The sequence below is a fragment of the Mugil cephalus genome, chromosome 1 (genome assembly GCF_022458985.1).
Source record: "Mugil cephalus isolate CIBA_MC_2020 chromosome 1, CIBA_Mcephalus_1.1, whole genome shotgun sequence".
Classification (NCBI taxonomy): Eukaryota; Metazoa; Chordata; class Actinopteri; order Mugiliformes; family Mugilidae; genus Mugil; species Mugil cephalus.
This window is the reverse complement of record NC_061770.1, coordinates 37,055,344-37,072,203: the sequence shown is the minus strand read 5'-3', so window position 1 is coordinate 37,072,203 and position 16,860 is coordinate 37,055,344. Positions and strand designations below refer to the sequence as shown.

Sequence of the window (16,860 nt, the reverse complement as noted above, 5' to 3'; positions counted from 1 at the left end):
ACGCACTCCTCTCAAAAAGTGCTCGGTGAATTATTTACATCCACGCGCTAAAATAGAATCTCTGGATACTTTAATTCACACTTTGAAGAAGAAAAAAAGCAAATATTTTTGTAAATGGGCCCATGTGGAGGTGTTTTTTTATGCAAATCAAAGGAAGGACGCAGGGAGACGTCTCCATCTGTTTAGGTAGACGGCTGTAACAGACTTGAAGATCTGTGTTGTTACATTATTCATTCAGTCCGACACTTTGTTTAAAGCAGCATTGCCTTAATATTAATTAACATTTGCTCTAGGGAGTCTTTGAATTACTGTCTGCAAGAACTGATGGACACAATGACAACCAACCAAGAGAGCTGTAGTCGTATTATTTTTTCAGGTCAATCAACTAGTGGGTCTTCTCTGTTGAGGTGCTGGTACGTAGCTGCTCTGTCAATATTTAAAAAGAGTTTGAAGGATTCCCACAGTTGTGACCATCAGGTAAGAGAAAGGACTTTTTTTTTTTTTAATGTCACTTTACTGGAGACAACTAGTGCTGTTCTTTACGCATGATAGATTACATTAACATGTTGTCGCAGAACTAATCTATACAGCGTCAGTCACATGGTGTTTTGCTGGCCATTACCGTATGTGCCATTTTTCCTGAAAATAGATCGATAGCTATGATTGATCGATACGGCTTCATAGCCAAGTAGGGAGTTGAAACCTCCACAAAATGGACTGCTCAAGCTTTACTCCAACTGGAAAACTTTCCAAAACTCAGCCGTGTCTCCGAGTCTGATGAGCGTACAGATTGCAAATAATTGGAGCTATTACTGTCAACTAAACTGATTTGCTTAAAACATATAGTGAGGAGATAATAATAATGAAGAGGTAAATGATGTGATGTGATGTAATGATGAGGCCATACGGTAACAATACAAAGGAACATACAGCCCGACGGATGAGATCCAACTCCCTCACTTCGTTCACTGCCAGTGTACCAAGATGGCGTCCTGCCACTGAATCCATGTCCTCGAGAGCGAGCTGCCAGGACGCTGGTCGAGGCCAACAACTGCCTGGTGTGAGGAGGTACAGTTTGTCCACATTGCTGCAACTTGAACTGGTCCGGAGGAGTCAAAAGGAAACCACCTACCTACGCGAATATGGACGTGTGATGGATGTGCATGATTGTGATCCAGCTCTCTGATTTCACCTCGCTATCTGTCACATCCAATTTCAACAACTGCTATGTCTCTGTCAACTCGTTACAATCTGTCCACCTCGATCTTATAGAAAGAATCTGACCCAGCTTCACACATACCTTTAGCTAAGACGTGTTGAAGACAAGTCTTGATTTAAAGGGATGCGCCACCGTTAGTGAAATTTCTAAATTGGTCCAAGGATTTAGCTTTAGCTTAGCATAGGTGCAGTAATGTACCGTTGCGAATTGACCAGTCATTTGCAAAACTTTTACTTCTTGTGACCTGTACATTCACATTGACTACAAATATCAATGCAATTAACACTAAGGGATTATCTAGGGCATATATAGACGCAAAGACACCGCGCAGCACCTGAAAACCCCCAACTTCCGTCAACACACTGTGGTGACTGGTTTTCTGGTGCTGCGTTTCAGGTCTTTGCATCTAGAATATACAGGTCACGAGACGTAATTCTTGAGTTTAGTTATCACTTTTGTGAACGACGTGGTTTGTTGGCAATACTACGTTACAGCATCTATGCTAAGCTAACAGCGGCGCTGCCGGACTAGGACAATGCCTGGACCAAATTAAGAACGCTTCTTCCCACTAAACCAACTCTGGGGAATACGGAGACTAAATTACACAGTTTCCCCTTAAGAGTGCAGCATGAATTTGTGATGAAAACAGAGTTGAATAAGTTAAATCATTGGGTTTCATTATACGGATTTAATGCTTCTCCCCCTCTATCTCCTCCTGCCTGTAAATGGGATTTCATGAAACATACCGATCACAAATACATAGGTTCATAGGCTCCTTTAATGCATTGAAACATGAATTAAAAGAGAGCATGATAGATGGATGGAGATAAGAGTCGTGGTAGTCGTGGAAGACAAGCGTAGACGGGATCATGTGTTTTGAATTTGTCTCCTGACCTTAGTGAATGTCGGCACCCGGCTGCCGCCTTATCCCGTCACTTACCACTTCAGAACGTCTAATAAAGCTGAAATGGTTTCAAAATAATGATGATAAATATCTGTGAATGGGTGTCCTTCATGGCCCAACGGCCTTAAGGGGCCACTCTCACTCTTTATCTCTCTTTCTCTCTCGCTCTCTTCTGCCTTTTAGTCGCCTAGAGCTGGGGGTGTTTCCCAAATCCAGCATCCAACCCTGAGCTACATAATTTGACTTAAATAGATAGAAATTATTTTAACTGACTGCCCAACAACCTACAGGAATTCAATCTTCAGGATAAGTAACATAAAGTGAAACATCCTGACTCTCTCTATAAAAAAAAAAAAAAGAAAAACTGCACCACCAGAGATTAGTAAATGTATGTCAACGGGCCACAAATTATTTTTTTAATAAACAACTCAAGACATAAATGTTTAAAAGATTTTCATCACGTCAAACCCCATATGGCCAATATTTTGTCAGCATTTCATTTTGTTGCAGCTGCACCCTGTAATTTACTTATCTACGTTGTATATCAAGGAAAATTCAATTACCCATGCAGACTCGAGACGTGCAACTCACAGGAAACAGAGTTGTAAATGATGTCGAATACAACAACATACGCACGCATAGACAGCTGGCGTCATGTCACGGAGTCAGATTAAGACAATGTGATGATGACTACCGTCATATTTTGTGTGTTGTACAACAATTAAACACACTTGCACACGAAATTGCTGACGATCCTAACTTTCCTAACCATTTTAAATTCATTCATTCATTCAACCACATGAGTGAAAACAATATGGTCACTCACAGGGAAGTTGCTAGGAATTCTGGGCTCCCTGAAAGAGTATCAACGTGGTGCCCTCTACCCCTGGATCTTCCATTGCCACTTTTTTTTGGTGGTTTGATGAAGAACTAACCTGGTCTTGGAATAGACTAAATCTAAATGGGCTTCTCAGTACCATAGCTCTACGCAGACAGCTTCACTTTGCCACTGTATGTGGAGGGTAAGCTCTTTTGAGTAATGTGACCCGTGTCAGGAAAAAAATATTAAAACCCTCAAAATCAGTGTCCAAATTTGCAAATTTTCTTTTTACTTTAACTTTTTTTGTATTTAGGCTATTCAAATGTCCCACCAATAAGAAAATTTTACAAAGCTACATTTGAACACATCATGATAAAGTAACTGATCCTCGCCCGATGCTCATAATTACTGAGTAGAACAATTCAATGCCGGCTCGTAGATGAGTGGGTGCTTATGCTTTGCTGGGGCACTGTCCACAGAGATAATACGTGTGAAACGTACAGCCCACTGCAGATACCCTTCAAATTTGTAACGTTCATTTAGCTACACTAGGAATTGAGTGTAGCCCTCCTCTCACCCAGTGACAGCTAGGCTCTGACATTCTGGGACTCTGCTCTGCTACTTCTACTCCTGGCCTCCCTCTCAAGTCTTTTCTGGTGCCCAGATTTGTGTTTTAAGGGGCCAAGATCATAACTGATCTTCCCCTCTGTCTGCTGGAGTTAATTCACATGAGGAAGAACGAATCGTGGACCAAACCATTTTTAAGAAGGTGCCGAGGGGGTTATTGAAATTATTAAAATTAAAATATAACATGACTTTGTGGCTTTGTTTTTAGCTCAGATTCATTTGTATCAATATATGTCAGTTAAGCTTGTGTATAACAATTTAGTCAAAGATGCTACTGGGGGCTGTGTGTGGGCCCTAATGGGCTGTGGGCCCTTAGAACTTTGATCGCCTATCCCCTCGATACAGCCGTGCTGGTCACTCATGCCTAAACTTTTGGTCATCTGCTTCCACATCAACTCCAACATATAAAGTCATAGACTGAACACTACTGATATGTAAAAGGTCATCAGCAGAAAACCCTTTATGAGACGCATCCCCTGCACCCACAACCACTAGATCCAACTGGTCACTTACAGTCAGTTAAGATAATCACAGTTGTCTCAATCTCAAAAGTTATCAATTTAAATTCATTTTTATTTTAGATCTCTCTTATACTGGGGTCAGGAGATTATCAAGCTGTTGATTTATCAGAGCACCAACACTTGGTGAAAATTTAATGTTTAATCACTGTTTAAGTATTATTTTTAATGAGTGTGGCCTCAAAAAATGTCTCATACCTGCTTAGAGATAATTCCATATTTTCAACTGAACTTTGCGTTGAAAGTGTTCAAAACAAATGAACTTAAATTGCACATTGACACAAATTCTCTCACTTCTCACAGTCATCAGAGCACCTGGGTAAAAGTTTGGTCAAACTGCGATTCAGGCTTGCTGAATCCTGTTTGGTACAGCTCAACATGACTCCACTTTGTTTGCTGGAAGCAGGTTAATTATAGTAAGTTTCAGCTGAAGGACGACATTTGTTGCGTAAAATTAGTTCTAGGCTGTTACTGTACAGTTGTTCTGGGTCAGAACCACTTTGTCGTAATTGGATTGAGGGCCAGATAATAGTTTGTTTCCCTTTGTCCTTATAAGAATCCCATGATGAAGGGGTAAAACGTGGTGAAAGGAAATTCACCACGTTTATAGGAAATTATAGGAAATTCTCATATCACTTGCACATTTTGTCATAAAAAGTACATATATGTATGTGTTTGTCTGTCCGTACAGTGAAACGACATTAGTTGCACCCTGGCTTGTCTCCAGCTTTCCAGATTGATGGCACATTAAAGTGAAGGGCACATCACACACCTGTGTTTGTGTAGGAGAAAAAGCACAGGTAGGGAGGGTGCTTTTAAGCAATCAGCAAGGTTAGAATGCACTGTGTCTGACTTGAATATGTTGCATATTTTTCCAAAGAGTGCAAACACATGTCAAATCCCTACACATAGAAGGCATGTGATGTATGTGCTGCGGGTTCCCGTTCAACATCCGCACAGAGCATGCCTGGAGGGGACTGATACAGTATAGATCAGAGCCCTTTTATCATCACTCTGTGATGTGTGTGATTCGCCGCGTTCCTTTCAAAAACAATACAGCCGTGTTTGCATTTCTACTAACTCACTGCGCACACGGCCATTACGTGAATGTCGCATCTGTTCAACATCCGCACAGCAACACAATGAACGTCTATATAGGGGAACCGCTCGCTTCTGCTATCTGTCTATAAGCGCATGCAAGTTACATTATTCATGTACTGGCTGGGTAACAGCACTTTAAGTACAGCAAATGCAGCATGTATGTTTAAGTGCTCCACTTGTCTTTGGAGGGTTGATGAGGACAACAAGTGTTAAATACTGGCAAGATCCTCGTGTTTTGACCTCTGCTTGTTTCTCTGGACTCACTAGTAAATTCAGAAGGAGGTTCTCTATTGGGATGAATGTGCTGCAGTGGTAGGACGAACGAATTCTGACACTTTTTCATTGATGCCTTGTTGCTGCCCAGCAAAAACATCATTCAGATGTTGATAAATGTTCTACTCCACACATTTAGTACTGGTATTCAACAAAGTTGAGAGGCTTGTAAGAGATGGGTTGCAATCAAAGCAACATTAGGTGAGATGCTCCGAGCTTCTTTCTGTGTCTCTTCAAAAGCAGATGCATCTTAACATCTTTTAATAGTAACTTCTATGTCTTGTTTAAACTTTATCTGTTATAACTGCAATCAATAATTTCTCAGACTTCCAACAGCTCTCTTGAGGTTAAGATATTAGCCTTCCATGTGAAATAGTACTCCCCATGACAAGCAGAATTAGTGCGGTTTCAGTTTAAGAAGAGCTACATAACGAAATCTCACCACGTAGGTGAAAGGATAATGATGTCAAGAGGAAAGACTAGAACTGATATCGTGCATGAACCAAAATAATTTGCACTGAAAAGTCAAATTATTTTAAGTAGGGAATTAAATAAAATCTGCACATTTTCCTTTAAATCCCTCATCCAGACATTCATATTTGGTTTCTTCAACATTTTAGTTCGATTCCAACATAAACGAAGGCTAAAAAATTTAATTCTTGATGTTTTTTTAGTATAGAAATGTTTGTTTCTTAAAACCTGTCAAAGAGACGAGAGAGAATTTGTTTCTTTGGAATCTGAATTAAGCAAAAACACAATTAGTTCAAAAGTTACAACTGACTTTTTCCTGATAAAAACTAATTATATGCACTTCAGTGATGCACTAAACAGGTCTGACAGTTTTATACTAATTAAAATTAACCAACCATCCAGTTTTACAGCTTTCAGCAGCTAATCATCTTCAGGATTTGTATTCGACTGGAGTTTCAGAATTTGTGAATTTGAATCGGTATCAATTTCACCCTTTTTTTATTAGTCATTACTCGTTAGTTCTAAGTACAAAGGGTACATGTTAGGCAATCTATTCATGGACACAAACAAAGGTCCGTCCCGTGTGCTGATCTGTTGTGGTCCAGAGCACCTGTCAGTAAATCCTACACCACCCTTGGGTGCCACAGCCCCTGTGATCAAAGTAAATTAACACGTAATCAGATACAGACGCAAGCAGAAAAGCATGCACACACAGACTTTTCCCATAAGGCTGCTTGATTCTTGTGCATCACTCACAGTGTGTGTGTGTGTGTGTGTGTGTGTGTGAGCTTTAGTGTGTGTTGTGTGTGTGTGTGAGGGAGAGTGTGAAATTTGAACACACACACACACACAAGACAAAGGGGGATAAAAATGACATATGATTGAATGAGTTGTCTTTTGGACAGTGTCACTTCGGTCAGGGACGCTGTGGTTGGGCTGAAAGAGAGATCAGATTCTCCAAGCGTGTCAAGGACGAGTGTGTGCGCCGGCGTTTGGGGCAGTTGTGGGTTTCTCTCCGCTGCGTGTCGCCGTGTCTGGGTCCAGCCGGAGGGCTTTCTCTCCGCGTTTTCTCGCCGCCGCCGCCGTGCGTCCCGTATCACTAAATTGGCATCTCCACGTGACACGCGTCAAGCTCAGCACACAAACCATGCGGCAAATTGATTGCATATAAAATGCTAATGCCGGCTTTACTGTCCTCAGCATGTTAATATCGCAATTTATACTATGGGCATTGATTAAAGGGACGGTGGAGTCTTTCTTTGGGGGGTTTGTGACATTGAGGAAGGAAAGGTTGTCCGTGGCAGCGGGGGGGCTCGAGATGCTGACTCGACATGCACTCTTGTTATTTGTTACTGGGCTCTCAAAGATCGTGAATCCCAGCGGAAATCGTCTAACGTCTGATAAATAAGACGGCGAGCAGATAAATGCAAACAAATTTGCATCCACGCGGACGCGTGGCACAATCCCCAGCCGGAGGTCATCTGAAGAGCAAAGCCTCCCTTCGCTTTCATCGCGCTGCTCCGATTACACTTTGGTGAACTCAGTGCCGCGCCGTGCCAAGAATGTGCCGCGCCGGGTCCAAGCAGCTCACCTCATTCCTACCAGGGCACTGCAACTGTCACAAACCAAACAAGTCCCCATCAACAATCACACAACACCGAGGTTCAGAGAACAGGAAGCGCGAGCAGACACGGACACATCTGCCAGAAATATTCTATTTTCTCCGATAATGATGATTGATGCCGATCCAAAAAAGCTCTGCGGCAACACAAATGGTGGTTGGCTCCATAAATCAATTGTTTGGGGGGGGGAGGCGCTGAAAGCCCACATTGATCATCACACAGGCCAAATGTTAGCATCTCCAAATCATTTATTCTAGGCACCATTTCATGCACAACATCTGCCGCACTGGCAGAGAAGGAGAGGGGGCGGAACCCGTCACAAAGCAATGGATGCCGTCCTCTGCCGGTTAATGCGCAGCGCAAAGCACGTGGCGGTATTTATTTTTAGTGAGTGATGGCTGAAGGGGGGGTTGTCTGTAACTACAAAACTCTCAAAAGTGCAGTATTTTCTACGGCGTTTAATAAAGATTATCTCCAGTGGGGCGCGAGCCGACATAACAGTTCTATTTTGTCCAGAAAATACTTCAAAAGGAGGAAAAAAATCCAGTAAAAACTCTCTTGACACTTGAGCGTCGGAGTCAGAGCAGACACTGGACCTCCAATGCTGATTTACTGACACAGTTTTAAACAACTGTTGGCTCCAAGTAGGTGTTTTACAATATGGTATGGTTTTGTACTGAATCTCCTGCTTAGTTTTACCACTTAAAACAAAGTGCACCTAAAACAACCAACATCCATTTGAGTGTACACTGTATTTATTTTTCTTTTTTTGGCATGAGACAGTCTTTTCTGACAGAGAACTGATGCCTTTATATCGATCTACGGCCTCCATTTACGAAAAAACGGTAATTTTACCTTTTGAGGTTCCACCGTAGAGGTGGTTGGGGTGGATGGTGGGCCCACAAAGCACACAACTCTCCTTAACCCTTTAAAGCTGAAAGCTCGTAGATTTTGAATTACCGTAACTCACGATGGTTTGCGCAATTGACAAAATTCAAAGTGTGGCTGAACACTGGGAAGTTGCGCTTTTCTCTGGAAGACCTTTGTGACATCTCAAGGGTAAAACTAACTTAATTTTGACCAACAAATTCCTCCAATCAACCATCTCTTGCTGGGGCTCCCCAACCTGCAGCGGTGCATCATCACATTATCATTACCGTAATGGCAGCTCTTTTTTGTTTTTTTTTTCCAGCCACACTTTGAATTTTGTCCATCGGTGAGTTACGGTAATTCAAATGCCGTAAGCTTTTTTTAATCCGCGGGCAGATGTTTAGATCTTAAAGATCGGTGCATTTGTTACATTGCATGTGGATATTATCTATAGACTGACAAAAACAGATTTACCGATGTCTAATATCAATATATTTGTGACTTGCCAATTGAGGTATCTTAACATTTTCTTATTACAGAAAACGAAACAGTCGTAAATAAGGTTCATTTTAAGGAGACAGACTTGGCGTTAGATGCACGTCCATTAACAACACATTCAGAGTTGCATAACAGGGCAGCACAATAACTACAGTAGCTCTGCCATCGTAGCATCCAGTGACTAAGTGGTTGGACCAAAGACAAGTTGATTAGCCGTCGTGTGTGGGGGGGATACAGCAAGTGACGAAAAGACGAGAAAACACAGTGACAATTATAAGAAAGCCAGATGTCCTTGAGAGGACAGAGGTGTGCGGTGTATACGGGGAAAGGGGCAGTGGGAGAAAAGAGAGGTGAGATAGAAAAGGCGAGAAAGCTGATGGATTGAGACGAAGCGGGAGGGGGCGAAAGCTGATAAAAAGAAAAAAAGAGAGAGAGAGAGAGAGACAAACATAGAGACAGAGAGAAATATAGTCCTCCTGGTGTGGCCTGTCCGCGGCGTCCGGTCTATGAGGCAGTAAATCGGCCCCGGTTCAGTGTGTGCTCTCCAAACGCTGCCACACTTTATTGATAAATCAGTGTATGTTAATGAGAGGAGCTCATGTGGCCTGATGAATCACAACACAACAATGAGCCTCACACACACACAAACACAGACAAACACACACGCCAAAGTGTGGCTTCTGACTACGGTCACGCTGTCATTTATCTTTTATATAAACACACTTATTTTCTCCCTCTTCTACACACAAACACACACACACACCAATCTGCAGCCGCTGGATGAACACTTGGCCTCCGTGCTGCAGTAACAACTCTGAATGTTATTCTATCCCGTTAACACAAGAGAGGAGGGCTTCCACAGCAGCTCCAGCAGGCAGTCGGAGGACAACACAAGCTATTTTGGTTTCGCTTTGATATCCAATAGGCGGCTTAACATCCTCATTAGATCATATCAGAGACGAGCGCGCACACATGCACAAAGCCGGGGTGAAATTATCTCTCCGCCGCACACTCGAAAGAAATTATCATGAAATCTCATCATTTGTTTGTGTTTGTCCCTGTGTGTGTGCTGATTTATTTATTAGTGTGTGTGTGTGCGTGTGTGTGTTTATCCGTTTGTATTTATGTAAACGCGCGTCGGTAATTCGCGATGTGTACGTGTCGGCGCGTGCTCTTGAGATCGGCTCGGGCTGGTGTGTGAGTGTGTTTGTGCGAGGCGAGATGACCTTGTTATAAGCTGAGTGGGCTGTAGTGCTGGGGCATCATTAGTATGGGTTAGGTGAGGGTTAGAGGATGCGTGTGGAGGTGAGGGGGTGAAATAGTGGGCAGGGAAAGGGGGTGACACTATGAGAGGGAAGGTAAAAGGGAAAGATGTGCGGGTCAAGTCGGGACACAAACGCGCATCATTCGCGCCATTTGTCAATTAGAAACCACAACACACACATTTATTTATTTTTTTGTTAGTTCACCTCCTCCTCCTCTCCCACAACAGTGTCAAATGGCCTTCAGCAGCACAAAGGGAACCTGAACCATCCGGTCGCAACATGGTCACGCACAGATAGTATTCAAGGCGTCATTCGTTTTTTTTTTTTTTTGTGGGTGTGTGGACAGTGTCCCAACATGAGGACACGTTTAGTATTTTTAAAAGAGTAGTCGATCTGAATATTAACTCGTTTGCTTCCCTTTGTGCAACCTAGAGATCGAGCGGTATGGATTTATTTTTTCAGGGCCGATATCGATTTTCTTTTACATCAGCGTTGGCCGATGGCCGATACGTGCTGCAAATTTTTCTGAGTCAATATTTGGAGCCGCTCCTGCTTTTTCTCCCTCCATTTACATGATAAAAATGACACAGTGATAACAAATGCTACAAGTCTCAATTTAACCAAAAACATACACATTTATTGAAGTCAAAGAATATTTAACGCTCTCATGCATACATGCACTCTGCTGGTGGGGGGAGGGGCGATGTATGGGCTGCACGGGTCCGCAGCGCCTCCAGCAGCACAGCTGCCTGTGGATGTGCCTGTATGTAAATCTATTTAAAAATTTTTAAATATATATGTATACGCACTCATGTATGGGCCAATACCGATACCAGTAAAAAAAAAAAAAAATGCAAATATCAGCCCGATATATCGTCTGGCCGATATCTCTAGCGCACACATATATTTAAGGTACTGCTACAATACGACACAACTAAATGAGACACTCTTACACTGGACATTTCATTTTTGCTTTCAGCTTCCATGGAGCATATGGTATTTTTGGTCTTTTTTGGTGAGGGAGTTGACATTTAACAAGAATACCCAACTGGATTTGAACCTAGTTATGTACGGTCGTAACCCTATCATGGTTTTTTTTTAGCGTTATTCCCTTCTTGGGATTTATGGGGGAGAGCTGCAGCGTACTATGAATGTGGAAAATCATCTCTCTTTTTCAGTGTACTTTTTCTACCTCAGCATAAATTTTGAGGCAAATTTTCTTTGACTTCTTTCCACTCAGGCTTAAAATGTCAACTAAACTAAACATTTTCTGAGTTTTCATATTGAAAGCATCAGACTTGAAAATACGAGTTGACTTTTATTGTGACATAGTCCAAATAAAAACATATGCATTTAGTCTGTGAGCTTAGCACTAACCGTTAGCACTAACGGTGCAATCACAGTGAGTTGTTAGATGAAGATCTGCACACCAACGTAGGGTCGTGAGGTTATAAAAACCTTTCTATGTACCCTGTTGATATTGCAGACTTGTGCATCGTAAAAACTTGTCCACAGTTGCTCACAGAAAACTCGCCAAACACTGTCTGACTCTTGCATCAAACCCACAATAGTTTTGCTGGTTGAAGAATGATATGACGGCTATAGGAAACTACAACAAACTATTACCGAACTGTAGCAGCACATGCTGTCTAACACGCAATTTGTTATTTAAGTTTCAAAAATGTTCATTAACGACACGCTCTCCATGCAATGGGTCACAATACAAATACGATTAAAGTACAATATGAATTATAAGCCTGCGGACGTTTTAACACGTGTTGATATCTTGGTGAAATGTGGTTGGTGGAGTCTTATCATCCCTGAATATATTCTCAGGAGGAAGTCAAAATCCAACACAAGCCAAGAGAAGCTAACCAGAGCCGAAGGACTCTTTGTAAGACAATGGTAGCCATGAGAAGACAATGGGAACCAACCAAAAGATATGGCAATAATACACAGACTATAAGCCACAAGACGCAGAATAAGCCAACTGAAGCTAAATGAAGCCAGTAGAAACAATGTAAAGCAGTTGGAAGAAAAATGAAGGCGAGCTGTAAGCAGGCCACTGTGGAGTCCTGCCAGGAGGAGGAAGAAAAGGAGGAGGTGGAGGCCACAGATTGAGAATATTCTCGTCGTTTATTTCTGGCCAAGGGTCAACTGTGCCTTCAGGCTAGAGCTCAGAGAAGGAGGGAGGAACTCACACATGACGAGGAGACACAATCGCACACACCGGCTAGCGCACTAGCGCTAATGGCGTGGGGTCAACGGTGTCCTCCGTATGTCGAACACACACGAGCACATGTGCAGAGGCTCCTTAAAGGAATGATGAAGACGCACACTGCCACCCAGAGTACTTAACACAGACCCCTGTAAATCACAACATGGAACGGGGGAGGCTGGTAATGCATCGCAAAGCACAGCCTCCACACCTAGCCTCCACTATTACCATAATAAATCCATAAGAGTGTGAGAACCGGTGAAGCCATCACGATGAAAATGGCTCCAAAACAACGGGCACACGTGGCCTTTTCCAAATCGACTGGCACCACCATGACCTGTCCGGCACATTTTACAACCGTAACTACGATACACAGAGCTGCTGCCTTCGATGGCAGACGCTGCTTCCCACGTTAAGAGGTTCCCTGCGTAATTATCATGATGAACCTGGCGCGCTGAGGTAATAAATACCAATGAACGCTTGATCGAGGCGGAAGAGGACACGCCGAGCCTGAACGTGGAGACAGGAGCGCGTCCACGATGGACAAGATCAAATGTTTCTTTAAATCCTTTCATGTGCAATATAGAACAGACAGAAAATACTTAAAGAGAGGTTATAACTTCCATAGGTCATCCAGAAAACATTCTGAACTGATCACTGAACTACCAAAAAAAAAAACACTGTGTCAGTGGACCTCTGGCAAACTCCACTAGTGTGTGTGTGTGTTTTTCATGCCGAGTCCTGCCTCTCCTTATCTAAATTTAGAAATGTATTTCCTAATAGATCCAAAAAGGTTTTCAGCAGCGGCACAGAGCCCCGAACGAGGTGGAAGAGGACACACACACACACACACAGCTTCTGAATAACCACACGCTTTATGGTGAATTTAATTTTTGGCTTGTAACGTCACACAGACGTGTCGCCGCACGCCGCCGCCGCGCACTCATCGCACAAATCAAGTGTCATTGTCTCGTTTAGCCCCACTGAATAATTCTGAAAGCCCATTTAACAAGCAAACGCACGGGGCAAATTAGGCCACGCTGTGTTTCGCTCGCCTTCGGGGGGAGGATGGGGTGGTGGGGGGGCAACGGGGGGGACGCGCGGGGAGAGTAATGGCCCCCAGAATCACAAATGAGGCGCCTCTTGACATTTTTATATCACGGTAAATCACCGTACGCATGAGCCAAGTTCACCGTGGGCTTGCAGATTACCAGCGTGTGTGTGTGTGTGGATGTGTTGACACGCACCTCAACAAAGTCATCACTTCAGGCACAACGAGCTAGGTGGTAAACGTGGTCAGTGCTAAAAAGCCGGGAATTTAGCCCTGTGTGTCTGTGTGTGCGTGCGGCGTGTGCCACCGCGAACGCTGGACGTGTTGTGCACGGCTACCGGGAAGACGGGCTGGGACGTTTTCCCAGATTCAGATTAAATCCTGAATTCGGAAATTACAGGCTGCGGATGTTCTCTATTGAGGCTTTACAGTTGAGGATTAATCAGTCGTCTGGCAAGTCAACCATCAAAATCCAGTTATCCAGTACAGGCAGAGCAAAGGAGAAGGAGAAGAAGAGGGGATGGAAGAGGGTGTAGAAGGGGAAGGGGGAAAACCAGAAAAAGGCCTTTGGAACTCACCCGGTCTTTTTTCCATTTTTCTCCCTCGACTGCCACATAGTCGAACCTTTGATATTAATATGAGGATTTGCTTCTGGCAGAGCGACTTGTTGCTCTTCGGGCAGGGCTTGCGCTTGCTGGCGATCTGCCGGTTTGCCTGGGGGTCCTTGACCTCCCTGCGCTGGCGAATGAGGGAGCTGGCGAGAGCGGCCATCTTCCCAGCGCTGACCCTGCCGCCGCCTCACCAGCCTCTGGCGGCTCGGTGGCGCCCAGGTGTCGGGGGGTACCGTGGGCCGCCCCCCTGCCCGCTCACCCAGGGCGACGGAGCACCGCTGAGGGAGGGGTGCAGAGCGGAGGAGGGGGGCTTCTGAGGATGGACCGAAAGCGGGCGGGGAGAAAGGGCAGGAGGAGGAGGAGAGGAAGGGAGACAGACGAGGAGGAGGAGGAGGAGGAGGAGGAGGTGGAGGGAAAGAGGGGTGGATCTTTCCGAAGCCCACCCAAATCTGACAACTGCCGCTCGGGGAGGTTTGGATCGGTGGACGCCCGCCTTTTAAATGTCCCTCTGGTGGTTCGGTTTCTGGTCGGGAGTCGGGTTCAGCTCTAGCTTTGACCTGTCACTGTTGCTGTTGGGACAAGTCGCGTTGTTATCCGCCTGAAAACCATCCTCCCGACGCCTCCGTCCCGGTCCCAGAGTTCTCCTAGCTCCGGTGAAGTTCAGCTTCACAACGTCCGAAAGGGAAACGAACCATTCGCCGCATTGTCAAAGCGGACCCGAACGCAAAAACAACAAAAAAAATAAATATATATATATCACATTTAGTCCTCTTAAACTGCTCAGTCCCCGAAGATCCGATTGAGTGGAAACGGGAAAAGGGTCCGGACGCGAAACAACAGGAGTGACACTGCAGCTCCTTCCCTCACCTGTGAAATCCCTCCATCCGAAACAATGTCAGCGCACGGGGAAGTGGGAGGCGAAACAAGTATAGGGACCGTCCGACCTGAGGTATCAGCTCCGCGGGCTGACGGAGGGATGCGGACGCTGCTGGACGGAGGGCGGCTTGTCTCCTCGCCGTCTTTCAAGCCCTCCTGGCATCACCCTTTGCGTTCACTCGCGCCCTGAGGAGGAGGAGGAGGAGGAGGAGGAGGAGGAGGAGAAGGGGGGAAAAGACGCGGGGCTTGGTAAATCCAGCATTTCCCAGAGATAGAGGTGACATTCATGAACGAGAGAGCGCGGGGGGAAAAGAGAGACAGACGGCGACACAGAAAGAAAGAGGGAGGGAGGGAGGAGGAAAGAGAGAGAGAGAGAGAGAGAGCAGAGTGAGTCTATGTATCCCCCCTATCGGAGCGGGCTCTCCAACTCTAGCAGCGACGCGCTACACCACAGCAGAGCAGAGCAGAGCAGAGCGCAGCGCTGTGTCCTTCAGCCACGCATGCCACCTCGCAGTGGGGGGAACGAGGGATGAATGAATGGAGGGAGACAGAGAGAGAGACAGAGAGAGGGAGGGAGGGAGGGTGAGTGCATGAAGTGAGGGGGGAGGAAGAGGAGGAGGGGTTGTGTGTCTGTGCCTGTGTGTGTGTGTGTGTTCCAGCATGTTGCTGTGCCTTACATTAGTTGCAAACCGGCGGGCGACAGGAGTCCGGTCGGGTTCCGCCGAGTCCAGCTGCACGGTGGGAAAAGTGTCTCCCGAAACAAGGCGCCTCTCAGACGTGAGGGAGTGCGTACATGGTGCGTGAAGGTGTGAAGATGTGTGTGCGTGCGTGTGTGTGTCTGACTCTCGCCTGTCCCCGTTCACAGTACATTACCGAGCGAGCGCTGGCAGCGTGCTTCACATGTCTCTCCCTCCCTCATTCCCTCTCAAATCTATTACCCTAAACCCTCCTCTTTGCTCCGCTTTCTTCCTCCCCTTTCCTCCTCCCGTGCTGTCACTCAGATCCCTCCTCCCATACCTCCCTACCTACCACCTCTCTCTCTCTCACTATATACATAAATATATATATATAAATATATATCTATTTACACGGTACCGGTCCAGGCTGAGCTGGGACGGGTCAGTGCTGGGCTGGGGTGTCCCCCACCCCACCACACCACTCCACCCCACTCCAGTCCATCGCCAGGAAGTGATGTTGGCTTAAAGAGACACCACGAAAGCCAGGTTGTCAGTGATATGTTCTTCTCTATGACAAGGACACATAGACGCTGTGACACAGCCTGAGTCGGTGAGATTCTCCGCCGTCACATCATGCATACATGATATATAACAACCCACTCCGTCGTATATATCCTGCACACGCAGTGAAGGGTGAACAGGGCACCTGCAGCCAGGGTTGTAAACAACAGCGTTTTTGAAACCGGGTTTCGTTTAATTGAACAGTAAACTTGTGCACAGGAATCAGTAATAACAAGTGCAGCAGGGGTCTTTTCGATTGACAGGTCTAGTGCGGCTGCAGAGACAGTGTTGACTGAAAGATAACGTCTTCCGCCTCCATTCATCCCTTCACTAAAATATGTGGGGGGAAATTTGAAAAGATGTATAAAAAATGTCTAATCAACCAAAGATTTTGCAATCCCCCCCTGCAGTACCTCTGCAGACACCCTAGGGGTTACGGACCCCCTGTTGAAGACCTAAACTCTAATGTAAGAAGCTAGCACTATATGGTGACTACCTGACAGCATAAAAATGTGGTATCTCAAGCGTATGATCAAGTTAATGGACGTAAGTTGTGGTAATGTTACACAAAAGAGTGACTAAATTGGGGTTGCCAGAATAACAGAAACCTGTCTTGGCCCTTCAATAGTACAAACCTTGAAAATGAAAATACTTTTTTTTTTTTTAAACGGATGCTGA

At 45.0% G+C, this 16,860-nt stretch overlaps 1 protein-coding gene across 1 annotated transcript in view; it reads right to left on the bottom strand.

Annotated features, from left to right (window-relative positions):
• Positions 1-15,438, bottom strand: part of fgf11a (fibroblast growth factor 11a) — a 95,266-nt gene extending 79,828 nt beyond the window's left edge. The window contains exon 1 of the mRNA XM_047577314.1: positions 14,036-15,438. Within this exon, the coding sequence (XP_047433270.1) occupies positions 14,036-14,228 (193 nt within the window). The 5' untranslated portion in view covers positions 14,229-15,438. The remainder of the gene's footprint in view (positions 1-14,035) is intronic.
• Positions 15,439-16,860: the final 1,422 nt, after the last annotated feature.